The 27,728-nt window shown below is 44.3% G+C and overlaps 2 protein-coding genes across 3 annotated transcripts in view; one reads left to right on the top strand and one right to left on the bottom strand.

Annotated features, from left to right (window-relative positions):
* The window catches only part of LOC142367879 (protein OSCP1-like), a 37,056-nt gene extending 16,466 nt beyond the window's left edge, over positions 1-20,590 (bottom strand). Inside the window, exons 1-6 of one of the 2 annotated variants that reach the window (XM_075449902.1) lie at positions 20,253-20,565; positions 18,607-19,076; positions 13,604-13,743; positions 10,271-10,505; positions 10,040-10,140; positions 8,128-9,100 (exon numbers count right to left, since the gene is read on the bottom strand). In XM_075449902.1, coding sequence (XP_075306017.1) covers positions 8,151-9,100; positions 10,040-10,140; positions 10,271-10,505; positions 13,604-13,743; positions 18,607-19,055 — 1,875 coding nt within the window. In that variant the 5' untranslated portion in view covers positions 19,056-19,076; positions 20,253-20,565 and the 3' untranslated portion in view covers positions 8,128-8,150. Of the gene's footprint in view, positions 1-8,127; positions 9,101-10,039; positions 10,141-10,270; positions 10,506-13,603; positions 13,744-18,606; positions 19,077-20,252 lie in introns of those variants that run through there. The other variant, XM_075449901.1, reaches the window with a different exon arrangement.
* Positions 20,591-23,095: 2,505 nt separating this feature from the next.
* Positions 23,096-27,728, top strand: smim13 (small integral membrane protein 13). The gene is made up of 2 exons (XM_075450085.1): positions 23,096-23,560; positions 26,226-27,728. The coding sequence occupies exons 1-2, from the start codon at positions 23,485-23,487 to the stop codon at positions 26,414-26,416; spliced, it is 267 nt and encodes an 88-aa protein (XP_075306200.1). The 5' UTR covers positions 23,096-23,484; the 3' UTR covers positions 26,417-27,728.

Here is a 27,728-nt window from a genome sequence, read left to right as displayed (position 1 = left end):
CAGATCCAGAGCCTGAATCAGAACCTGGCCCTGAACCTTCACCTGAATCAGAACCTGAAACAAAGTCTGAACCAGATTCAGAACCAGATTCAGAACCCTCAGAATCGGAACCTGAACAACCTGAACCAGATTCTGTTCCTGAATCAGAACCTGAGGAAGAACAGGCAACAGATTCAGAACCCGCACCAGATTCAGAACCCACCCCAGATTCAGAACCTGAATCAGATTCTACACCAGAAACAAATGCAGATCAAGAACCTGAATCAGAACCTGGCCCTGAACCTGTACCAGGAACAAATGAAGAGGCGGAACCTGAAACTGAACCACCCTCTGAACCTGATTCTGCACCAGAAACAAATGCAGACCAAGAACCTGCACCAGATTCAGAACCTTCAGATGAGGAACCTGAAAAGCCAGAACCTGAAGCAGAACCTGCACCAGATTCAGAACCTTCAGAAGCGGAATCTGAACAACCTGAACCAGATTCTGTTCCTGAATCAGAACCTGAGGAAGAACCTGCTCTAGGTTCAGAACCCGGATCAGAACCTGCACCAGATTCTGCACCAGAATCAGAACCTGCACCAGACTCTACACCAGAATCAGAACCTGCACCAGAATCAGAACCTGCACCAGATTCTGCACCAGAATCAGAACCTGAAACAAAGTCTGAACCAGATTCTGCACCAGAAACAGAACCTGAATCAGATTCCGCATCAGAATCAGAACCTGAAACAAATTCTGAACCAGATTCTGCACCTGAAACAGATTCTACAACAGATTCAGAACCCGCACCAGATTCAGAACCCACCCCAGATTCAGAACCTGAATCAGATTCTACACCAGAAACAAATGCAGATCAAGAACCTGAATCAGAACCTGGCCCTGAACCTGTACCAGGAACAAATGAAGAGGCGGAACCTGAAACTGAACCACCCTCTGAACCTGATTCTGCACCAGAAACAAATGCAGACCAAGAACCTGCACCAGATTCAGAACCTTCAGATGAGGAACCTGAAAAGCCAGAACCTGAAGCAGAACCTGCACCAGATTCAGAACCTTCAGAAGCGGAATCTGAACAACCTGAACCAGATTCTGTTCCTGAATCAGAACCTGAGGAAGAACCTGCTCTAGGTTCAGAACCCGGATCAGAACCTGCACCAGATTCTGCACCAGAATCAGAACCTGCACCAGACTCTACACCAGAATCAGAACCTGCACCAGAATCAGAACCTGCACCAGATTCTGCACCAGAATCAGAACCTGAAACAAAGTCTGAACCAGATTCTGCACCAGAAACAGAACCTGAATCAGATTCCGCATCAGAATCAGAACCTGAAACAAATTCTGAACCAGATTCTGCACCTGAAACAGATTCTACACCAGAATCAGAACCTGCACCAGATTCTGCACCAGAATCAGAACCTGAAACAAAGTCTGAACCAGATTCTGCACCAGAAACAGAACCTGAATCAGATTCTGCATCAGAATCAGAACCTGAACAACCTGAACCAGATTCTGTTCCTGAATCAGAACCTGAGGAAGAACAGGCAACAGATTCAGAACCCGCACCAGATTCAGAACCCACCCCAGATTCAGAACCTGAATCAGATTCTACACCAGAAACAAATGCAGATCAAGAACCTGAATCAGAACCTGGCCCTGAACCTGTACCAGGAACAAATGAAGAGGCGGAACCTGAAACTGAACCACCCTCTGAACCTGATTCTGCACCAGAAACAAATGCAGACCAAGAACCTGCACCAGATTCAGAACCTTCAGATGAGGAACCTGAAAAGCCAGAACCTGAAGCAGAACCTGCACCAGATTCAGAACCTTCAGAAGCGGAATCTGAACAACCTGAACCAGATTCTGTTCCTGAATCAGAACCTGAGGAAGAACCTGCTCTAGGTTCAGAACCCGGATCAGAACCTGCACCAGATTCTGCACCAGAATCAGAACCTGCACCAGACTCTGCACCAGAATCAGAACCTGAAACAAAGTCTGAACCAGATTCTGCACCAGAAACAGAACCTGAATCAGATTCCGCATCAGAATCAGAACCTGAAACAAATTCTGAACCAGATTCTGCACCTGAAACAGATTCTACACCAGAATCAGAACCTGCACCAGATTCTGCACCAGAATCAGAACCTGAAACAAAGTCTGAACCAGATTCTGCACCAGAAACAGAACCTGAATCAGATTCTGCATCAGAATCAGAACCTGAAACAAAGTCTGAACCAGATTCTGTTCCTGAATCAGAACCTGAGGAAGAACAGGCAACAGATTCAGAACCCGCACCAGATTCAGAACCCACCCCAGATTCAGAACCAGAATCAGAACCTGCACCAGAATCAGAACCTGCACCAGATTCTGCACCAGAATCAGAACCTGCACCAGACTCTACACCAGAATCAGAACCTGCAGCAGAATCAGAACCTGCACCAGATTCTGCACCAGAATCAGAACCTGAAACAAAGTCTGAACCAGATTCTGCACCAGAAACAGAACCTGAATCAGATTCCGCATCAGAATCAGAACCTGAAACAAATTCTGAACCAGATTCTGCACCAGAAACAGAACCTGAATCAGATTCTGCATCAGAATCAGAACCTGAAACAAAGTCTGAACCAGATTCTACACCAGAAACAAATGCAGATCAAGAACCTGCACCAGGTCCAGAGCCTGAATCAGAACCTGGCCCTGAACCTACACCTGAATCAGATTCTGGGCCAGATTTAGCGCCAGATTCAGAACCCTCAGAATCGGAACCTGAACAATCTGAACCAGATTCTGTTCCTGAATCAGAACCTGAGGAAGAACAGGCAACAGATTCAGAACCCGCACCAGATTCAGAACCTGAATCAGATTCTACACCAGAAACAAATGCAGATCAAGAACCTGAATCAGAACCTGGCCCTGAACCTGAACCTGTACCAGGAACAAATGAAGAGGCGGAACCTGAAACTGAACCACCCTCTGAACCTGATTCTGCACCAGAAACAAATGCAGACCAAGAACCTGCACCAGATTCAGAACCTTCAGATGCGGAACCTGAAAAGCCAGAACCTGAAGCAGAACTTGCACCAGATTCAGAACCTTCAGAAGCGGAATCTGAACAACCTGAACCAGATTCTGTTCCTGAATCAGAACCTGAGGAAGAACCTGCACCAGGTTCAGAACCCGGATCAGAGCCCGCACCAGATTCAGAACCTTCAGAAGTGGAACCTGAACAACCTGGACCAGATTCTACACCAGAAGCAGAACCTGAGCCAGAACCCGAATCAGAACCTGAGCCAAATTCAGAGCCTGAATCAGAACCTGCACCAGATTCAGAACCTGAACCAGATTCTACACCAGAATCAGAACCTTCAGAAGCGGAACCTGAACAACCTGAACCAGATTCTGTTCCTGAGGCAGAACCTGAGGAAGAACCTGCACCAGGTTCAGAACCCGGATCAGAGCCCGCACCAGATTCAGAACCTTCAGAGGCGGAACCTGAACAACCTGAACCAGATTCTGCACCAGATTCAGAACCTGAACCTGTACCAGAAACAAATGAAGAGCCGGAACCTGAAACTGAACCACCCACTGAACCAGATTCTGCACCAGAAACAAATGCAGACCAAGAACCTGAACCAGATTCAGAACCTTCAGAAGCGGAACCTGAACTACCGAAACCAGATTCTACACCAGAAGCAGAACCTGAGTCAGAACCCGAATCAGAACCTGAGCCAGATTCAGAACCTGAACCAGAATCAGAACCTTCAGAAGCGGAACCTGAACAACCTGAACCAGATTCTGTTCCTGAGGCAGAACCTGAACCAGATTCTACACCAGGTTCAGAACCTGAAGCAGAACCTGCACCAGATTCAGAACCTTCAGAAGCGGAACCTGAACAACCTGAACCAGATTCTGCACCAGATTCAGAACCTGAACCTGCACCTGAATCAGATTCTGGACCAGATTCAGAACCTGAACCTGTACCAGAAACAAATGAAGAGGCGGAACCTGAACCTGAAACTGAATCACCCTCTGAACCAGATTCTGCACCAGAAACAAATGCAGACCAAGAACCTGAACCAGATTCAGAACCTTCAGAACCGGAACCTAAACAACCTGAACCAGATTCTGCACCTGAAATAGAATCAGACCCAGGGCCTGAACCTGAACCAAATATTGAACCGCAACCTGCACCAGAATCAGACCCAGAGACTGAACTTGTGCCGAAACCTGCACCAGATTCAGAACCTGAATCAGGACCTGAATCAGGACGTGATCCTGATCCAAAGTCTGTATCAGAACCAAAGGTAGAGTCAGAAGCAGCTCCAGAACCAGAACCAGAACCTGAACCAAAACCACACCCTGTGCTTCAGACTCCAGATAAAGAGGAGTCTGCACATGTGCCTGAGTCAGTGGATCATGTAGCACACCTGATGGACCCGGCAGCCACTCCACATGCACCAGAACCAGAACCACACCCTGCGGTTCTCCCTGACATCCCTTTGAATAAAAAGCACCGACCAGAACATCAGTGGAGACAGCGTAACTGTCACAGAGGTTAATAAAATCAGTACAGAGCTTTGGAATGATGCTGTAATACTAATAAATTAAAATAATATGAGGAGTCATTTTGTCTTTTGATTTATTAATGTTTCCTTTATTCGTCCTGTATCATAGAACCTGGAACTGGGTCATCACCAAACAGCTTTAAAGCTTAAACTGCGCTTCTATAGAGATGAGAGAGATGATAGATAACAGAGGAGCTGGTTAGTGGACAAGAGATTTAGGAAAAATGATACATTTATTCATATTTTCTTCAAACAACAACAGACTGAAGGCGATTAAAGGTCTCTCCAATCAGAAAGTGTGTTTAAAAAGATGAATTTTCACCACAAGGGGGCAGAGTTTTACCAGGTGAGCTATATTTCCAATTCCTCAGAGCTGAATAAGGCCAACTGGACTTCTTCTTCGGCTCTAAAGTAGTTGGCGGGAGTATCAGCTGATGAGCACCTGACCAGTGTCTGGGGGGGTTTAAAGGGATAGTTCGCCTCTTTTGACATGAAGCTGTGTGACATCCCATATCAGCAACATCATTTCTGAACATCTTCTGACCCCCTGCTGCGTCCTGTGAGCAGAGTTCCAGCCTCGTTTTGGTGCTGATGAAGGTAGTCCGGCTAGTTGGCTGGGGTTTAAAAAATAAAGCGTTTTGCTTCTCAAAACAATATGCGTTCAAAAGAACACATTTAAAATAAAACTAAATGCTAAAAGCTATACACTACTTTTGGATTCATTTTTGGATTTTGCGTACAAATGTGATTAATTGTGATTAATCAGGGAAATCGTGCAATTAATTAGATATAACTCACCGTCTATAAATCAGGGCTCCAACTTCATTCCTTCTCTGCCTGCTGTACATCTGTCCCTGCTGCATCTTAGCTTCCATGTGCAGTTATCTGTGTTTATGTTTTTTCTTTTTATTGCCTTTTATGCAGCACTTTGGTCACTCTAAACTATGGAAGCCCGTTTCCGCCACTTAATAAAAGTACATTTAGAAATACTATCTGATAATTATGAGATACTAAATCGAAATTATGAGATACTATTTCTAAATTTATTTTTATTAAGTGGCGGAAACGGGCTTCCATAAAAAGATGATAGGAGGTAAATGTTTTCTTATTCTCTGCCTCTTTCTCATCACCTGTTGGCTCCAGGCACCGCCTCATGGCCCCATCTAGTGGTGAAACGTGGTATTACAATAAAATGTGGTCCATTCTCGACATATCTCGGCCGTACGGTGCTTATTTATTTTTTATAGCAACTTAAGTATTTTTTGTTGATAGCTGTAGTTTAGTTTGTGATGTTTTAAACACTTTTTTTCCAACATGGAAGTACGTTTATACTTTCTGTGAGACAACACAGTCCAGGTTTGACCGGTCTAAGTCTCCGGCTTTTTCATTTGGACCTGCTCTAAATTGGTCTAGATTGCAAAACAGCATCAAAACAACCCTTTTCTGGCTTTCTCATTCTCTGCTGAATTGGATGCTGTGAATGAAAAGTGTTCCTATTTTAAAGGGACTGATGAGAGTGGTACACACCAGAAACAGGAAATTACATCGACCTGTTTCAAGCGTCCCTTCGTGCCGGTGTCCTTAAGGTCGCAGTTTGAAGCGTGTTGTTCCTTTTTGTTGTTGGACACAGATCAGTGTGATCGATGTGTCTGTAATGTGTGTTTTGGCTGATTTTTATTTCTTTTACACTGCTCTGTTGTCACGTGTGAAACTACCAGGGTGGCACGGGGTGGCAGGCGCCACCCCTGAAAAGTGTTGAATGCATCAAAGTGTAATATGGTTTCGAAACGTTTATAATTCCTCATAGATGGAAGTCGCTGTACAAAATAAAAGTATTATTATTATTATTTTCAAGCCAGTTCGGGTCTCGAAACGTTCGTAAAGTTACGAACGGATTTGCACAAAAAAATCTCCGGATAACCGCTAGCTACGTTTTACCTCGTGTCACGGTTAGCCACAAGATGGCTTTTCAAGCCAGTTCGGTAACTAGATAGCTGGCGCTACCTAACTGAAAAACATTTAACTAGCTAGCTACTGGCTAGCCTTTGACATCTTGAACTAAAACCAATTGAAGTTGTGGCATTTCATATAATTGTAGTTCTTGTTATTGTTCTTGTTAATGGGGGAAAAATAAAGAAATTGTTCTCACAAACCTGTCTAACCTATTCTGCACACATACACTCACAAAATACTTTGGCAGGCAGGCCTTTGAGAGAGCGCTTTACTTCTAGGATAATGCTGGGATTTTGTAAAGTGCTGGGAAGTCCTCAAATTTCTAAATAATTCCTATGGCTTGATTTAGCTTTCAGAGTGCCTCAGATTGATTTGATTGAATTAACAATGTTCAACATTTTCGACCAGGGGGATATGCCCCCGGACCCCCCCAGAAGGCCTGCTTGGGATGAGCAACATTTCTGCTGCTGCAATAATCCAAAGAAAACACTGTTTTAATGTACTAAAAAATGGAATGCTCATGTATGTAGACCAAATATTGAATTTATCACACTTGGGTGTTGAAAAAACTGTTTTATATGGGTTCATATAAAGTACAAAGTAAGATGGGCTTCTTAAAAAAATTGCCACCCTACAATATATGCCTGCCACCCCTCTGCCACCCCATGAATAAATCTCTAGAATCGCCACTGCTCTGTTGTGTGTTTTTCATGCTGCAGACACGGTGGATTCTCTCCGGTAAAAACAAGCAGGATTCTCCCAAACTTACTCCAGAAATAATGACATTTTCCTGTGTTTTGCACGCCGGAGCCGCCATTTAAATCATCGTGGTGCTGAAAGACGAAGGAGTCTGAAAACTCTCTGAGAAGCTTGTTTATTTCAAGTCTTTGTTAAAACACGTACAAAAAAAAAAGAAAAGACCTCTGGAACATAACTGATGAGGTCACTCCATTCAGTTCTTCTGGACTTAATCCAACGCTAAAGCACAGCTTCACGCTGCAGAGCCTCGTTAGTCAGCCTGAAAGCAAATTGATTTAAATTTGCATCTGTGTGTAAAATTCTTTCATCCAAAGCGACTCGAAAGGCAGCAGATTTAACACGAAACTATCCAGTCACACATAAGTAATCGTTACTTTTATTAGCGGTGCATAACATCGATTAATAAATGCTGACATCTTCGCTGACGCGTCTTGTCTCCTGGAACTGTTGCTCAACTCCCAGATTACTGGCTCTGGAAACGCAAGTCGGTGCCAATATGACACATACAGGTATTTATTTGTGTGTTCAGTGTTCATCTCATAATCAGTCAGACTCACGCCTCCGTGCTTTATAGCAGACTGACGTCATGAAGGCGGTTTCATCGTAATGCACAGATGTCTGAAGGGCTGAAGCGTGAACCCCGCTGTGCAGGTGTACCTCACAAATGAGCGTTAAGTAACATCAAATCTTTTGGTTCCTTTTTTTACATCTTTAAAATAAAGATACAATTTCCATCAGGGGCTCTGTGAGGCCCAGTTTACGGCACGGTGGATACCACGATGCCTAAAACACAAAGTCATGTTATTCCTCCATCTCTGCTGCGAAGGACGAGGGTTGGGGCCGAGGGCTGGGGCCGGGACCGAGTGTTCATCTCAGCGACCGGTTCTGACTCTGCAGCATGAGGATCTCGGCCACCAGCACCTGCGGGTCCAGCTGCTCCGGAAACATGTCCATGGCCGTGTCCACCAGCGCGGTGCTGAAGATGGCGAGGAGCTTCTTCCGGACGACTGCTCTCTTCTCGGCGCCGGGACCCGTCCCCGGGGCCTCCCGGTGCGGGGCCTCCCGGTGCGGGGCCTCCCGGTGCGGGGCCTCCCGGTGCGGGGCCTCCTGGTGCGGGGCCTCCCGGTGCGGCGCCTTGGCCGGCAGGCTGCGGGCCACCGCAGGGTGAGCGCTGAACTGGTTGGCCCAGCGGACTCTGCTGTGCTGGAAGTCCGCGGGCTGGCTGTAGGCCGGCGTGCTGGCCGGGTACACGCAGCAGCTGGGGTAGTGAGGCGGGCCGTAGGGCAGGACGTCAGCGCCGTGGCTGCTCATCCGGCCAATGGCTGGTGGCGGGAAAGGTGGCGTGCTGCCCCAGGAGGGTGCGCCGTACGGCTGCTGAAGGCTCCCGTAGGACGCCCCGTACGGCTTCTCGCAGAGACTCCACGCCGCCTCCACCGGCTGACTGTCGATGGAGCCCAAACCGGAGTCCATCTGCTCCTGGGAGCCGCTGCGCCGCACCGCAGGGCGCTCAGAGTGCGCGGCGGCCTTCTCCTTCCTCGATGAGGCCTTCTTGCCGGAGCGGTGACCCCCCTTCCCCTGTTCGGTTTTCTTTAAGTCGTGTCCCAGAGTCAGCTTTTTGGCCATGTCCTCCACCAGCGTGAGGCTGAGCCCGGGCACAGGGCTGCTGCCGCCGCCGCCGCCGCCGGCCTGCGCCGCCTTTTGGGAGGCGGGCGGGTGCTTGGCGCTCTCCCGGAGCTCATCAGCCAGCGCACGGTTCGACTGCTTGGCTCGCTCAGGATGGTCGAATTTACATTTGATTCCATAAGTGCATTTCTTCCCTGAAAGAAGAATAAAACAGAAGACTTTAGTAGCTTTTAAAGAGCCGTGACGTGTTTTCCATTCTCATTTCAGGTAATTTCCAGTTCATTTCAGGTCATTTCCAGGTCATTTCAGGTCATTCCAGGTCAATTCCAGGTCATTTCCGGGTCATTTCTTGTAATTTCAGGTCATTCCCAGGTCATTTCGAGGTCTGCCTGACAGAATCCTGATTTGAAAGGTTTTGTTTTCTTAAAGGAAAGTCCCGGCTGTGTTCCCATGATGGACCGGTTGTTCTTTACTCTCATTGGACGCTCTGATCGGTTGTTCTTTACTCTCATTGGACGCTCTGATCGGCTGTTCTTTACTCTCATTGGACGCTCTGATCGGCTGTTCTTTACTCTCATTGGACGCTCTGATCGGCTGTTCTTTACTCTCATTGGACGCTCTGATCGGCTGTTCTTTACTCTCATTGGACGCTCTGATCGGTTGTTCTTTACTCTCGTTGGACGCTCTGATCGGTTGTTCTTTACTCTCATTGGACGCTCTGATCGGTTGTTCTTTACTCTCGTTGGACGCTCTGATCGGCTGTTCTTTACTCTCATTGGACGCTCTGATCGGTTGTTCTTTACTCTCATTGGACGCTCTGATCGGCTGTTCTTTACTCTCATTGGACGCTCTGATCGGTTGTTCTTTACTCTCGTTGGACGCTCTGATCGGTTGTTCTTTACTCTCATTGGACGCTCTGATCGGTTGTTCTTTACTCTCATTGGACGCTCTGATGGGCTGTTCTTTACTCTCATTGGACGCTCTGATTGGCTGTTCTTTACTCTCATTGGACGCTCTGATTGGCTGTTCTTTACTCTCATTGGTTGCTCTGATCGGTTGTTCTTTACTCTCATTGGTTGCCTGGGCTGTCAGCTGATACACATGAATCTGAGCTGTGTGTTTGTGTTTCTCACCGTAAGGACACGGCTGTTTCTTGCGAGTCTTTGGAAACCTTCGCAGGAAGTTCTCCAGGCTCGGGCCGTGGCGGCCTAACGGATCATCGGGGGGCATGAACCTGCATGGGGGTGAAAGTCAAACGTTAGTCTGAAAACATGGCCGACTCCCTCGCCACCCGCCTGTCCGTGTGGGCGGAGCTCGCCTGTCCGTGTGGGCGGAGCTCGCCTGTCCGTGTGGGCGGAGCTCACCTGTTGTTGACGAAGGAGTACATGAGCAGCCGCTCCTCGATGAAGCGCTTCCACTCGGGCTTCTCTCCCTGCAGGTCGCGGTACATGTCGTTCGACACCACGACGCCGTCGGACTGGAAGGCGTGCTTAACGATGAAGCAGTCGTCGTTACAAACGACGCGTTTGCCCGCCACGCGCCGGGAGGGCGTGAACACCAGAATCTTCTTCCTTTCCAGGTCTCGCAGGATGTGCTGATCTGTGCAAAGACGCCAACACTTAATTTTACAATAAGTGTGCTTATTAAGAAATTTGCTGGTGGAAATATAGATTGTTGAACTCATTAAAGTTAAACTGCTCTGGTGAAATACATGTACTGATATACTATGATGTATCAATGTTTAATACTTGCTCCTGTTTCTTTTTCAGAATAACAGTCTGCTGCTGATCGAGCTGCACAAGTTGCCAAACCTCAAATAGGTTAGTGATACTGTAGTGCCATGGATAAAGAACAGTGGAATGCCACACGCAGTCATTTAAGGAAAAGAGCTGTAAAAAGAGTTAAGCAGTTTTCAGGATGAAGCAATCGCTGATTCACCACCAAACTTTGATATAGACAGTGGAGATGGTGGATTAAGTTATGATGATGATGATGATGACTGAAGGGATTTAGCAAGTTGTTTTAGAGACTGGAGTACACAATTTCTCACCATTGTGTGTAATGTATCAAAAGCTTTACAGTCTTCTCCATTTTTAGGAACAGTCAGAAACAGCCAGTTAACTGCCACTGACCAGGAGGTGGAGGCTTATATTAAAGGTAAGTCGGCTACAATGCCTTTCTTGCAATATGTGTGATGCTGTTCGACAGCAGAAATCAAGATGAAGCTGCCAGCATGCGTTTATAAAAAAAATTAAAAAAGAATGCAGGTGTATGCAGGAATCCTGAGGTTAATTTCAATATCATTTTAAAACTTTTTAAAGACCTTCCAAAAGCAAAACTTCACCTTTAACATGAAGACAAACTAACATGATGATTTATTACTGTAACTTTAGGTTAAATGTGAAGTTTTTCAGAGTGTCTGACTCCAGCTCACGTTGCCTGTTACCCAACTTTCATTGTTGTCTGAACAGAATGAGGTTGAGCAAGCAGATATTGGGTCAGTGATCAGGCATAATATCAACTATATCTTCAGATTAATTGTAATTAAAAACAGAATAGATTTTGAAGTTGAAGTTTTGAAAGACATCGACACAATATTATAATATATAACTCATTTCACAGGGCCTTTTTTGTTTGAGGTTTTATGTTTTGCACTTCACTGCCACCATATACAGTAACCACATAATGCTTTACTGAGTCAACTAAATTTGTTCTTTTGTGTATTTCTTAAAGGCCACAAGACGGATTTGGATTTTTGTAGGTCAACAACTCTGTTCCTTTGGCCTGGATTTTGTTTTGCCATTTTATTTTTCAAGTTATAAAACTAAAAAAATCACACCAGCTTTTTCTCGTGTTTGGTCATTTCTTTTTTTTTAGTAGGTTTCCTCATCTTAGACCGCAAGATGAGTCTCAAAAAGACTGGACCGCTGCATGCCACCATTCAAACAGTATCTGTGGGTACCATAATGTCATGTAGCCACAAATTCAGACCATTATTCTATGTTTTCATATTTGAAATACCATTTTATCATGGTCCTGACTCCCTAAGTATGCAGGTTAGTCAAGTTCACAGTGTAAACCAGTTCTGGACAGAATTAAAATGCACAGAGGCCCACATCCGGTTGAGTGCTGGTTTATTTGGTCTGTTTTTGGTTGACATCTGGAATTGTGATGGCTTGGTTGTGGCCCACTTCTGGCAAACGTGAGCGGACCGCCCAAGTGCCATCATTCCATGCTGTATGTGGGCCGGATGAACATGTCAGGTGTGGGCCGGATATGGCCCAAAAGAGTTTTGCTATCTGGGTTTGAATTGGACTGTATCTTCGAAGTGGCCTGAGATGAACTTTGTAGTAAAACTGAGTTGAACCGGGTCTCCAGTTCTGAGTTTTAGAAAACTTTGGCCAAAATCAACAATGATTTCAATCTATAAAGGTCTGTGAGCCCAGGCAGAGTTCCAGATACGCTGATGAATCACTGATTTATATCTGCTTTAAATAAACACAACACAAATGGCATCATCGCATTTCAGCCTTTGTTCTCATTTTCCAGGAAGCTGCATTTTAATTCGGGCCTTTCTCAGCAAACAGATTTGATCTTGTTAAACATTAACCAAAGACATCCTGCAGCGAGACAGTTCAGCAATCAGTTCATCAAGATAATGCAGAAGAGGTTTAGTTGTGAAATGACAGAAGAACGTGTCGCCATCATTGGGACAGCCCCACGCTTTCCTCTTCATGGTCACATGAAGCGTTTCTCACTCATTACAACCACAGATCAGAAAAAGCTGAATATGATAAAAGCTACCAGAAAAAAAGAAGAAAGAAAAGCTACTTGTTATAATAACGAGTTAACTTGTTAATTATTTGACGCCGATAAATTTTCTATCATTAACGTTTTATTTTTTTATTAAACAAAAAATTTAGAATTTTTTTTTTTTTTGGGGCTCTTGTGCCTTTAATGGAAAGTTCAAAGAGACAGGAAGCAGGGGGCAGAGAGAGGGGGAACAACATGCAGCACAGGGCCGTACAATGCAGGACTAAAACCGGGTTTTTATTTCCAGGTCATTTCAAGTCATATCAGGTCATTACAGGTCCTTTCCAGGTAATTTCAGGTAATATCAGGTAATATCAGGTCATTTCAGGTCATTTCCAGGTCATTTCTAGGTAATTTCAGGTAATTTCAGGTCATTTCTAGGTAATTTCAGGTAATTTCAGGTCATTTCCAGGTCATTTCCAGGTAATATCATGTCATTTCCAGGTCATTTCCAGGTAATATCATGTCATTTCCAGGTCATTTCCAAGTAATTTCAGGTAATATCAGGTAATATCAGGTCATTTCAGGTCATTTCCAGGTCATTTCAGGTGATATCAGGTAATATCAGGTCATTTCAGGTCATTTCCAGGTCATTTCCAGGTCATTTCAGGTAATTTCAGGTCATTTCCAGGTCATTTCCAGGTAATATCATGTCATTTCAGGTCATTTCAAATATTTACAAGAATGTGTTTGTTTTTCCGGAAAAAAAAAAAAAGATCAAAAGGTTTCATTCCACAACATTTCGGAGAGTAAATTATTTCAGTTCCAGTTTCAGACAGAACAAATAGTTGAATAAGATAATAATAATAATAATGATAATAATGATAGTTTGAGTGGAGAATGGGGCAGGTGATCTGGGAAAGGAAGCAGCGGCGTCCTCCTACCTGTGATGGGGACATCCGGTCGGGGCTGCTCCTTCCTCCACGATGGAACAAACACCGTGACATCACAGTGGCCTCGGTCCAGGAAGAAGTCGACCGCCAGCTGGATGCCCAGGCAGGAGAACACCTCCTTATTTCCGTGGCTGAGTGAGTAAATGGAAACCAGGAACATGAATAATCATTATAACTTTATAATCTTATAATCTTGAGATATGCCAAGTTTTCAGCTAACAGCTCTTTGGGAATCACCTTGTTGCTGCAGAAATCCTGTTTTCTGTCTGTCACACTGTGTTATCTTTGCTGTTTTTCACACATGCAGCTAAAGAAATGGGAACAAATCTTAATTCCAGTCTAAAACCCACAAAGAGCTTCTAGATTATTCATTTCTGGTGGCATAAAACAGTTTAATCATTTCATTTATATTAATTGTTCCATAATTAGTCATTAGATGATATCTTATATTCTTTTTAAGCTTTAAATTGAATCTTATTTAATTTTTCTTGATGTTGAATAACATATAATTCTTATTATTGTCTGTTTTTTTTCCTACTTTTAGACGTGATAACGTTCATTTTTTTGGGATTAGGATTTTTTAAAAACTGAATTTCTTATATTAATTTGACTCTTTTGGTAACTGAAAGCAGTTTTAACATAAATGTACAAAAAAGTTGAAACTATGAAGCTGTTTTTCACAGATGCAGCTAAAGAAATGGGAACAAATGATGTGTCTCTGTGACAGGCTGCTGGGAACAAAGTGCCTAAAGATCCAGTTTAAAATGTGGACACAACACTGGGTCATCCCTTGAGTTAGGAGCCTTTTTCCTGCCTGAATGGTTCAGAGCTCAGAGTTAATTCAATTCAATTCAAATTCAAAAATACTTTATTTATCCCAGAGGGAAATTAAATGTTGATGTAGCTCAATTAAATGTTGGAGTTATTATAGATGCTGATGGCTGTGGGCAGGAAAGATTTCCTGTAGCGGTCCGTTTTGCATCCAAACTGAAGAAGCCTTTGACTGAAGAGACTCTGTTTTCCGATAACAGTCTCATGGAGAGGATGTTCAGGGTTGTCCATAATTCTCTTGACTTTATGCAAAATCCTTCTTTGCATTATTGTCTCCAGAGGTTCCACAGTCGTCCCCAGAACAGAACCAGCCTTCCTTATCAGATTGTTGAGTCTTTTTAGGTCCCTGGTTCTGATGCTGCTGCCCCAACAGATGACGCAAGAGGAAATGACGCTCTCAACAACAGACTTGTAGAAGATCTGCAACATCTTGCTGCAAACCTTGAAGGACCTTAGCTTCCTCAAGAAGTACAGTCTGCTCTGTCCTTTCTTGTAGATGGCTTCACTGTTGTGTCTCCAGTCCAGTCTGTTGTCCACATGAACACCAAGGTATTTATATTCCTCAACCACCTCCACTTCTTCTCCCATGATGGAAACAGGGTTTGATCTGACCCTGTTTCTCCTGAAATCTACAATCATCTCCTTTGTTTTGTTAACATTCAAGATGAGATGATTGTTCCCACACCATGCCACAAAGCGGTCCACCAGCTCTCTGTACTCAGCTTCTTGTCCATCTCTGATACACCCGACAACTGCAGAGTCATCTGAATATTTCTGTAGATGACAGGAGTCTGACTTGTACTGGAAGTCTGAAGTGTACAGAGTGAAAAGGAATGGTGAGAGTACAGTCCCCTGTGGTGCTCCTGTGCTGCTGATCACCTGGTTAGACACACAATTCTTCAGTCTGACAAACTGTGGTCTGTTTGTCAGGTAGTCATTAATCCAGGTGATTGTTGAGGCCTCCACCTGAGTCTTCTGGAGTTTCAGACGAAGCAGATCAGGCTGGATTGTGTTAAATGCACTGGAGAAATCAAAGAACATGATCCTCACAGTGCTGCCTGCTTTGTCCAGATGACAGTGGGTTTGTTGAAGCAGGTGTATGATAGCGTCTTCAACTCCAACTCCATGGCGATAAGCAAACTGCAGGGGGTCCTGATATGTGCTGGTTTGCTTACACAGGTGGGTCAACAGGAGTCTCTCCAGGACCTTCATGATGTGGGATGTCAGGGCAACAGGTCTGTAGTCATTGTTGTCTGAAGGGTGAGTTTTCTTTGGTACCGGAACCAGACAGGATGTCTTCCACAACAGTGGTACCTTCTCTTGGGTCAAGCTAAGGTTGAAAAGGTGTTGCAGAATCCCACAGAGCTGCTCTGCACAGGCCTTCAGGACTCGGGGGCTGACACCATCTGGACCTGCAGCCTTGTTCCGGTTCAGTCTCTCCAACTGCCTCTTCACCTGACTTCTAGAAACAGAAAAGTGGGAGGGGGAGGCAAAGGGGACAGCAGCATCTCCTGATTGGGTTGAAGACAAACTAGTGGAAGCAGAAGAATCCATGACTGAGGTGGAGGTGGAGATGTTACAGGAAAGCTGCGGGTCAGAGGAGGGTGGGATGTCTCTTTGGCTGGGAACAGGAGGAGAGGATGGTGAGCTTGTTCCTGAACTGAACCTGTTGAAGAATGTGTTCAGCTCATTTGCTCTGTCCAGACTTCCATCCATCCGATCCTCCCTCTGCTTGAGGCCTGTGATCTTCTTCATTCCTGACCACACATCTCTGATATTGTTCCTCTGCAGTTTACTCTCAAGCTTCTTTCTATACACCTCCTTGCTCTCTCTGATCTTGACTTTGAGCTGCTTCTGTATACTCCTCAGTAACTCCCTGTCTCGCTCCCTAAAGGCTCTTTTTTTCTTGTTCAATAGTTCCTTTAGCTCACTGGTGATCCAGGGTTTGTTATTAGGGAAGCATCTCACTGTTCTGGTGGGGATGGTGTTGTCCACACAGAAGTTTATATAGTCAGTCACACACTCAGTCATGGCATTAATGTCCTTTCCATGTGGCTTACAAAGAGAAATCCAATCGGTTGTATCAAAACAACCCTGTAAGGCTTCTTCATCTTCATGTGACCACTTTCTAACAGTCTTTTTTGTGACAGGTAGTCTCTGGACAAGGGGTTTATATGCTGAACAGAGAAAAACAAGGTTGTGATCTGATTTTCCCAGGGGAGGTCTTGATTTGGAAATGTATGAATCCTTGACATTTGTGTAAAACAAATCCAATGTCTTGTTTTCTCTGGTAGAGCAGCTGACAAACTGTTGAAAGGTTGGCAGTGTAGCAGAGAGTGAGGCATGATTAAAATCACCAGATATTGCCACAAAAGAATTGGGGTGTTGTGTCTGTATCTTAGCAACAACGGAACTGATGACATCACATGCAGTGTCGGCAACAGCTGAATAAGTGGCTGAACAAAGAAAAAACACATTCCTCTGAAGATGCTCAGGTACAAGGACTGGACTGAAGATGAGGGAAGAAGCAGAAAATGTCCAAAGAGAAACTCTGAGAGCTTCAGGAAGCTGTGCCTCTGAGCTGTGACTCATAAATCTGCGTCTGCGGTTCTAAGATGATCATTTATCAGCTTCAGTCATGGCAAAGGTGTGAAAGGTGTGAAAGGTGCTCAGATGACATTTATGAGCTGCTGAAAGGAAACAAGCTGCTCTTTGATTACTGAAGACAACGATTTACAACACGCCTGTTCGAGCAGGCTGAGCTGTGGAATCAGCCACAGAGGGGTGTGTCGAGTCTGCACATGCACTAAACTGTATGGAGCTGAATTATGGGGGAAATTTTGGGTCAAATTGATCGAGATATATGTGAGTAAAAATTAATATAAATATGAACGAATTTAAAAATGTATATATAATTAATATAAATATAAAAATGTGACACACAAATAAATGTATAAATGTATATAAATATACATACATTTGTAAATATATTTTCAAGATTTTAAAATAAATATGCTTGACTTTGTGTGTGCAGTCTGCATTTGTGGATCCATTTTTTGCATTTGTGGATCCATTTTTTGCTCTCCTGTCCATGGCGTAATTTTGACACTCCTACTGTGCTGCACGATGCACAAACAAATGCATGCCGATTTGAATGTGAACAGCGGCACAGCCCTCTATTCACGGAGCATCCACCAGATGGCAGTGTGCAAGGCACAGGGCAATGGCAGTGCCTAGCAGTCCAACACAGAGGCTTTGGACCATCAATATGGAGTCGACAAGTGGAACAACTGGATGGGTATGACTAGCAGTTTAATCATTTATGACTTTTCCTAATCCCTTTGGCTAGGCAGAATGAAAGGTAAAACGTATTAAACTTATTAGTCCAGGGTATTCTTCATTAAAACTGGTCTGGAGCTAGCATTGACGTAGATAGAATCAGAGTAGATAGAACCTAGAGAATCTTTGATAGATTCCGATTCAGGTTCTAGGTCAGTGGGAGAAAGCATTCTGACAACAGAATAGCTATTGATGCTAGCGGAGCTGATATGACTAGCGTCATTGATGATATGTTACGCAGGACAAGATTCACAAATGTGCAGGATGTATGTGGCGAGGTTTATGAAGCCATCGGCAGGTCGGACAACCTGCCTGTGAGCTGAAACCCGTCCGCCGCCGTCTCTGAAACTACAAACATCTGGAAGCAACAAACACAACTTCAGCTCCAGTTAAAGGGATAGTTCACCGCTTCCAGCTGAGTAAAGAAAGGTTTTCGCACATTTCATCAGAGTCAACAACGTCTCAGCCTTCAGTTCAGCAGCAGAAACGGTTCAGACTCATATCTGAGTTTATAAAACAAATGGTTTTTAGGCTAAATTTATCATTTTAGATCCCAAAAAGTTTCAGGAAGAATAAACTGGAGAATTTGAGCAATTTTGACTGATGAAACAAACGATAACAATGTAAACTGTGTAAAAACCAGAGAAAAGCAGCAGATTCTTCATCTTTAACCTGTTATTCAGCCTTTAAATGTTCAATTCTCTGCCTAACTGATACTGAAACAGAGCAGAAGCTGTTTTTAGAAGCTTCCAGCAGCCTTTTTCTACATTTCATCTTTAAATGACCATCACAACAGAAGCAGAGCTGCTGATTGGTCGCCTCACCTCATGGCCACGTTGCTGCCGTCGATCACCACGGCTCTCAGGGCGTCTCCGTCCTCGCCGCCCTCCTCTCTGCTCTGAGGAGACGAGTCGGAGGGGGGGGGCCCGGGGTGGGGATCCCTTCGGGGTACCAGCACTGACAGGGTGGTCCCGGGCCCCTGCTGGGCCTCCCGGCCGGCCCCGATCCGGACCAGCTCCCCCAGCACTTTGTCGGTGTCCGTGTTGGGGCCGAACTTCTGCTGAACGGCCAGCACCTGCGCCCTGGAGTAGCCCAGCTTGTGGAAGAAGTCCATCTGGGTCTCCGGGAGCCGGGGGTCCGGGGACGGGACGGCGGCGTGCATGGTCTCACAGGGGGACCGGGCGGAGGCGTCCCATGCAGAGATGTGGGAATCCTTGGTGCTGGTTCGACTCCACGGCTGCACAGCTGGAGATAAACTAACATCTGCTTTCATTCTGTCTCAGCCATGTTTCACCTGGGAGGAAAACACCAGACCCCCCCCCCCCCCGATTAGTCAGCAGAATTCAGCAGAATTTATAACAAATAACCAAGACAAAGGGCGGAAACGCTCTGCAGCCGGCCCGGTTCTGCTCAGTTACTGTCACATTAAAGCCAGAAAAAACCCAAATGTAGTAATACATTTATATTTTATTTATATTATTTATATTATGTACATATATACATTTATACATATATATTATATATTTTTAAACTTTTTTTTCTTTTTCTTTTTAAATTCTTAGTTTATTTTTAAAGTGTTTATTATTGTATAAACATTTTTATTGCTTTATTATGTCTGCTACTGGATGCTTGAATTTCCTTCGGGATCAATAAAGTATCTATCTATCTATCTATCTATCTATCTATCTATCTATCTATCTATCTATCTATCTATCCATCCATCCATCCATCCATCCATCCATCCATCCATCCATCCATCTAATAACACATCTAAAGATACTCTATTATAAGAAAAACCAAAAACATCTGAAATGTGACGCATTTATACAGGCTGAGACTCACCTGGGAGGAAAACACCAGACCCACCCCTGATTATTTAGCAGAATTCACAACAAATAACCAAGAAAAAGGGCGGAAACTCTCTGCAGACGACCAGGTTCTGTTCAGTTACTGTCACATTAAAGCCAGAAAAAACCCAAATGTAGTAATAACACACCTAAAGATACTCAAGTACAGCTGAAATGTGACGCATTTATATTACATTTAATATTTAATCCAATAATTAAAGTTGGATTAGAGTGTAGAAGTGTACCGTCACCAAGTTAAAGTTTAAAGATCTTTAATTTCTTCTTTCAGGTCCAAATATCTGCAGTTTTCTTCATCTTCAGTTCTAATTTACTAATTAACTTAATTAATTTCATTAAGTTTTGATGAAAAACCCCAGATTTTATCCGTTTATCACACCAGCTGCAGACAGACTCCTTAATCTGCAGGTTTCAGTTCAATCTGAGGATTTCTTTTCACTTTTTAAACAGCTGCTGGTGTTTTTCACCAGTTTCCTGCAGCCCAGACTCACCTGAGACTCAGACTCACCTGGGCTGGACCGAGCAGCAGACCGGGAAATGAAAGCGTAGATTCTAACTTCCAAAGGAGACAGAAGGAGCACAGAGAGCGGAAATAGTTTCACTACCTGACTCAGAGACATGCAGCTCATGTCGGGTTCTGCTTTGCTGTCTGATCCGGGTCAGCTGCAGCGGCTCCGGGCTCTCCGGGGGTCTCAGGCCCGGCGACACGTTCACCTGCGCGGCGGAGCTCAGGTGCGTCTCTCCGCGCCGCTGCACGGAAGTTGGGTTTTTCCCTTTTCTTGACTCAGCAAACCTGCTGAAAGTCACGTGCTGGCTTCCAGCTCACGTCTCCCCCCCCCTCCTAAAAAACAAACAAACACCTGACTCCAATAAGGAAACTGAGATATTCCTTCTGATAAAGTGACTGAGAGCGCGTTCATATTTTAGTTTAATTTGTTGGAGTTCAGGCAGATTCCCCCCCAGGGAGAGAATCATCTGTGGGCTAACCACCAAACATCTGTCATGTGGCATGTAAGGGCGTGCTCAGACTTTTATTGCCCACAGCTGTATTTATGCATAATAAAAATATTATTTTCCCACGTGAGCATATTTTTGACACTGATGGAACCTGGTGATTGCATAAGATCGCCTGCATGATAACTCTTCAGCTCTGAAGACAGAAATCACTTTGTGTCTCATTATGAGATGATGTTTTGTATTGTTCCAACTGGTTCAAATGTCTTAAAAAAGTGAACTGTGGGTGCGGTGGGTTAAAAGCCTTCTCATAAATCAAATCAAATCAAATTTATTTGTAGCACATTTCATGTACAGAACAATTCAAAGTGCTTCACATAAAATAAAAGCATTGCAGCAGGGAGTGGAAGAAGCATTAAAACCTGCAAACAAGTGGAACAAACTGCCAGTGGAGATTAAACTTTCACCAAATGGAGACATTTTTAAATCCAGGTTAAAAACATTTCTGTTCTCATGTGTCTATGCATGAAATCTGCACGCTATCTTTGAACTTATCTGGACTGTTGCTGGTTTTTAAATTCATTTAAATGATTTTATTTGTTGACTTAAATGGGTTAAGATGCTTTACATCTGAAGCTTTTGGGAGATTTGTTTGCAGACGACTGTTTCCTCTTCAGATGCTGCAGCAGAGTGTTAACGTGCTGAAGAACTGAAGTCTGTGGACACAGATCAGCATTAAAACATCCCACGCTTCCAGAAAATAAACAGGTGAGGTGAGGCGAGGGGACCTAACACCAAACCACATGTCTGATGTGACTGGCTGAACTTTTCCTCCCCTCTGATCAGATATTTGATAACTTGAATGAGTTGTGAAATCACTTGGTGCCGTCTTTGAATCGGCTTTTGGAAACATAAGTAGGTGGAGCAGACTCCTCGGGGCTTCCTCTGAGCCTGCATGGGCGGAGAGCACAAACTGTTCGCTCACTTATCTTAAAAATGCCATCTCTTAGTATGAGTCACACTCTGCCCCAAGCCTCAAATAATATGCAAATCCTGTGGCCGCTCCGGTGAAAGGGGACAACAAAGTACAGCTCGCACAAGTCTGGACCTGACCTGTCTGTCTGCCTTTGCTCCGCCAACTGGACTCATGAAGAAACCACAAGCAGTGAGAAACATCCACAGTCTGCAGTACAAACAAAGTCAGTATCACGGCTGGTTTTCCTGCTGGTTTAATGCTGCAATAACATCAGGAAACTTTGTCTGTTTGAGACAGATCGAATCAGCACAAGAGTGAAAATTAATCTCCTGAGGAATTTAAACAAGGCAAGGCATCTTTATTTATATAGCGCAGAATAAAAAAATAGAATTAAAATTAAAACACACAGTTAAAAGCAATCAAAGAAGAGGGGAAAAAGGCAAGGCAAGTTTATCTGTACAGCACAATTCAACTGCAGGGCGATTCAAAGTGCTTTACAGATACATTAAAACAGTAGAAATAAAAAGCAGGATTTAAATTTTAAACAAAAAGAAAGAAATAAGAACAATATAAAATCAGTAGTTAAAATGTGATTAAGTTTTGAGCTTTGTTCAAAGAAAAAAAAAAGAAAAATATGAAACAATGAAGAGGATTTATAGCTTGGAATGTCATGATTTGTTTTCTATGTCCGATGAGTGCAGACTAACATATTTGTTTAGTGAAAAAGTGTTTTATTTAGCCCAATATGTGTTGGAAGTGGGGTTGTTGTCTACTGAGGACCGTATATGTTGGATTAGCAATTATGGAGATGTTCTTTTCACTATTGCTTTTTATTACTTATGGTGTGTCTTGTAAGCCCATGCGGGCACCTTTTTGGTGTATGACACCGTTCAACAAAATAAACAAAACAAAACAACAACAAAAAAATATAGCATTATGCTTTAAAAAGCATAAAAAATGATGCTTTTGTAAGCTTTACCGGGAGTGAAAGCCCTCTAAAACACGATGAACACTGCTCACACTGAGCTTCCTCAGGTTTCATCTTCCAGGTTAATTTGATAACATTTCTCCTTATGGGAAATGAAGGTGGACAAAGTGAAGCCGCCAAATAAATACAAATATCTAGAAAGTAGATTATTCTTGTCAGTAGAACAAAAGAAAGTCCCATAATTGTACTTAAATTATAGTAAAATTAAGTTTCCATTTGTGTCACAAAGAGTAATAAGTAGGAAAGTAAAATATTTTATTCATTTCAACTTCACAATATTATACTATTATTTATAATAATATTATTTATACTAGGTCACTTTTCTTTTTAGTACTTGCTTTTTCTCTTAAAAAAAAAGTTTTCTCTTTTTTTAATTTCTTGTTTCATGTCTGTTGTTGCTGCTGTGACAAGTGAATTTCCCCGTTGTGGGATAAATAAAGTACAATCTAATCTAATCTAATCTAATCTAAAAGATAGAACTACAAGCGTTGAGATTAAAACAAACTACACTACCCATAAGTCAACTGGGCGCCGCGCAGACTCGGTGAGGGTCCGCCTCATGACGCTGGTGTTGTTTAACCCGGTTAGCGCTGCTTTATGCTCTCCAACAGCGCCAGAAAGTGCGTGTATAAACCGTGATGTAGCGCCCAGCAGCGGCACCAGCCCACACCGAGGAGCCGTGACCAGTTACCGGCCGCTCATGCTCCTGTCCTTCGGCCTGAGGACCGTCTGTGAAGCCGCCGCGGCTCCGTTTGACCACCAGCTAAGCTAGCCAGCAGGCTAACCCCCCAACTACCGTTAGCTTACAGCCGGGTGTGAGTCTGCGATGTGCCGCCGTGTGCGTCTGTCGCCTCGGCCAGCTGTGTAACCCGCCGGCTAACCCCGCCAGGCCCCGGTGCGGAGCCTCGGAGCCGCCGCCATGTGGCAGAGCCTCGGCCTCACGCTGCTGGTCATCGTGGCCACGCTGCTCTGCGCGCTGCTCTTCATGCTGTTCGGTGAGTTTACACAAACAAACAGCCTCCATGAGCTCAGCAGAAACGGTCTGCTGGGCTCAGGCCTGAGTCAGCTAACAAACAAACAGTCTTATAAATGTGGCACTGGTCCTTTAAACGGGCCTCTCTGACCCTCAGCTGGATTGAATGTCTTCTATTTTTACGCTGTGTTGAGCAGCAGCTTTTTCCTCTCTGTAACTTCTGCACTGAGTAAAATGAGAGAATGATCTCTGTTTTCATCAGATACCTGTGAACACATGAGGCTGCAGGTGTGTGTTCATATGATGAGTTATAAGCAGCAGCTGGACACACCTGGAGCTCTAAGTTTATAGACATCCCAAGTTCCAAAAACTTATTTCAGGGAGATGCTTATCGACCCCCCCAGGCCAAATTAAGTGTATCCCCGCATTCCTGAGACATAAATAAGTGTGTGGGAGCGTTTTCCTGGCGACCCAGGCATTGTCCGAATCTCACAGCACTGACCACTGCTTGGTTTCCGTAATACCTCCATGCTAGCGTCGCCAATCAAAATATTTCGCCCAACATGAATTAATTTACTTGATTTACCTTCTAATTACTGTGTGAGTGGTGTACTTTCACATCGAGTGCAAATGACTGTGTAAATCTACACGGAAGGCTTGCTTTGCTCATGTCGGTTTGGGAGCACACTCCCCACTACGTCTTTGGGAACCCCCCCCCTGGCTGCTAAATTACAATCAGATTGAGTTATTAAGTGCATGTAGACACCTTAATCTGACTAAGAACTGGATCGGATCAGATTATTGGCTAAATTACAATCAGACTGAGTTATAAAGTGCATGTAGACACCTTAATCTGACTAAGAACTGGATCGGATCAGATTATTGGCTAAATTACAATCAGACTGAGTTATAAAGTGCATGTAGACACCTTAATCTGACTAAGAACTGGATCGGATGGGATTCAGACCCCGAGATAACTGGGTTAAAGTCACTCTAAACCTGCTTGTAGACGCTGAAGCACGTGGTGAATCAGACTTTGCGTTCTGCGCATGCTCCAGATGTTTTCCCGGGGTCGTGACCCGGAAGTCAAAGGAGACGATATTCCTGTTGTTGTCGCCGTCAGAAAGAAACAAACAACGCGATGGAGAATGCTCCGTTGGGCATCGAGTTTGTGCAACAAGCAGCTCATCACAGAGCAAATGTAGAGGGACGTAGCTTCATCTGGCTCTGCGTTCTCCATCTTTCTCCAATGCCTGAGTTTGTTGTTGTTGTTGGTGGTGAAGAGGTCAACAGGAAGTGGCTCTATTAGCAACAGCTGGAATGGGTACAGCGCCACCTATCATACCGGGGTATGACACGCTTTGTGCCTCTGATCCCATTCATTCACCGCCACATATCCAAGGAGAATTACCCTTTAATAACTCAATCTGATTGTAATTTAGCCAATAATCTGATCCTTTCAGGGCCATGTGACCCCACTGAGTGAGTTCAGGTGATTTTGAGTATGGATGGGTATCCACACGCAGACTGTGAGGGGATGCAGTCTGGTTAACGTCACAGATGGGTTTTATTTCCAGGGTTTTTACCTCCTTTGTTGTTAACCTTTGTAAAGCAGCTGCTCACATGCCTCGGACACATGGAAACACACTTCCAGGGAACTCCAGTTTTTCTAAATATACTACATACTCATCGATCAGACAGTATGCAGAGCATTTACCCACAATGCATTTCGCTCCTGCCCGAGCTGAAATCAGCCGGCCTGAAGCTGATTTCTCTTAAGCTCTAAACTCTGTAAACTTTAGCAACATTTGAAACATTTTCAGGCGAGAAAGTAGTCGTTTAGATCCCCAACGTGTTGAAAACCTGACAAACCTGACAGCTCTCTGTACCCCTTCTTACTGCCATCTGAGCCCAGTACAGCCCCCAGATCAGCTGTTCAGGAACCAGTCGAGTCAAAAAAACTAACTGAGGCGTCCAGTTCAGTTTCAGAACAAACGGCTATTTTTACCTTATTAGATTAAAAAAACAAACATTTAAAAATCCGTTTAAAGGGACATTATGTAATTTCTTCCCCCATCTAGTGGTGCAATTTTATTTTGCAAAGTCGAATGAATTTGCTCTCACGGCCTCGCGTTTTCAAATGTGCGTTGCAACTTCTTGAACTACGGCAGGCGGTATGTGTCAAGATTCAAGAAGCTCACGTTGCCTTTTCAGATCTCTTTTTGGCTTTTTTGGTGACGAGGATCCCTTCTCCTGTGGCGTGGCATAACTCTGGTCTTCCATTGCCAACAAAAGTGCCGGCCGTTCAGGCTGGTTTACACCAGAGAATGTCTGCGTAGACTGGCTCTGTTTATACCTGCGTGCAAACGTGACGTCAAAATGGGGAAAACGCGATTCGAAGTGCTTTATGTCCCTCTCGGCACTTCGTCGTTTTTCATAGACCGGAAGGACATGGCAGCCTCCATAGAGCTCGCCCGCTCTATGTAGATACAGACAAGTTATTCTGCACTCAGGAGGATAAGGGAGATTATTGACAGAGATAATTTTACACCAATGAGGACTAACTTATGAATGAATATGTTGATTTGAGCTAATAAATTACACAGTGTCCCTTTTAATGAATGAAAAATGTATGAAATGCTCAAAGTCTCTCATCCAGCTGACAGTTTCCCGCCCTTCCCCCTCAGGTTGGTACGTCGTCTGGCAGCTCTTCCTGTCCAAGTTCAAGTTCCTGCGGGAGCTTGTCGGGGACGCCGGCACCCCGCAGGCTGAGACTCAACCGTCCGAAACCAAGGCCGAACGCACGGCCGGCGCCATGACACGAAGCCGGAGCCGGACCGCTCGCCAAAGAGTCGCCTCACCAGAGAGCGCCTCATAGATGAGCCGCCAGTCACATGACGCCCGTCGCTCCCTGAGTCGGACCTTCAGTCACCCCTTCTTCTTCTCTTCTTCTTCTTCTTCTTCTTCTTCTGCTTCTGCGGGACACTTTAAACTGACCAGGCAGATCTCCTGGTTCAAAGGGAAAAGCCATCTTCACACAGTGCTGTCCGTTCCGTTCTTCGTGTCACCTGCTCGTTAGAAGGCCGCGCTGCTTCCTGCTTCCTGCCACCTGCGTGGAGTTACCGGGCTCCACCACCCGAGCTGCACGCCTCCATCAGTTCTGCAACGGAAGATAAACAGCTGCAACGGTCATTTAACAACCGACAACCTGCTTTATGTCAAAGAGAACAAAGTGCAATGAAAGGAGCGCCATGTCGTGGACGATCATCCGGGAGCTGGAAACTGTCACATGACGCCCAAAGATGAGCGACGGGGCCTCATTCCTCCTGTGCTGAAACGATCCTGTAACGTCTTCTGCTCCCTTTTTATAGATTTATACTTTAAGAGTCAGGATTGGTGTTCAGAGGCAGCCGTGCACGTCGTCAGCTGACCGCTGTTGGTCACATGACCTGTCCTTGTGCGTAGTGGGGCGTCCGCAGCCGTCAGTATTTGTGATGCAGCTCCTGTAACTCGGCCACCTTTTTATCACCAGTGAGTTTTAATTTCTTCAGTGGAGTTTTAACTTCAAATAATAAAAAAATGCCATAAAATATTCTGAGTCTCTTTCTTTGTTGTTTTAAAGGTTTGATGTCGAGTGCCTGAAAATCCAGACTTAACTTTTTATTGCTTGTTGTTCCGTAAACGTCCAACTTTGTGTTTTACGGTCCTCGTCCTGTAAATATGTTCAGCCTCAGGTTGGCGGAGACCTCGGTCATAAAGAACTTTACGGATTCCTAAAGGGAAATCAAGCTGTTGCAGGATGAATGAATCATTCAGGAGAAAATAACTGACAGACGGGGAACGCAGGTGAACGCTCTCAGTAGAAAACATGGACAGAAACTGTTGTAAAGTCCCTCCTCCTATGGTTACCGCTCTGTCTGCGGTCTCCGTCCGCCTGCAGTCATTAAAACTCAGAAAATCGATCATCAAGAAAATGAAAATGACTAACATGAAAGTTTTAAAGAATCTAACTTTTTCATTGTTTCATTTTTTATATTTTCCTTCCATTAAAGTTAGTCAGGTTTGCCTTTTTTTTTGTCTCTATTTGCTTTTTTTTCCTTTTATTTAAATTAGGCTTAGTTTAGTTTAATTCTCTGCTTATTTTTTATTTCTGTATTTTATTTGTAATTTAAATAAATGGTTTTGTTTAA

Source organism: Odontesthes bonariensis, chromosome 18 (assembly GCF_027942865.1).
Source record: "Odontesthes bonariensis isolate fOdoBon6 chromosome 18, fOdoBon6.hap1, whole genome shotgun sequence".
NCBI lineage: Eukaryota > Metazoa > Chordata > Actinopteri > Atheriniformes > Atherinopsidae > Odontesthes > Odontesthes bonariensis.
The sequence above is the reverse complement of the archived record's forward strand: the minus strand, read 5'-3'. Positions and strand labels throughout refer to the sequence as shown.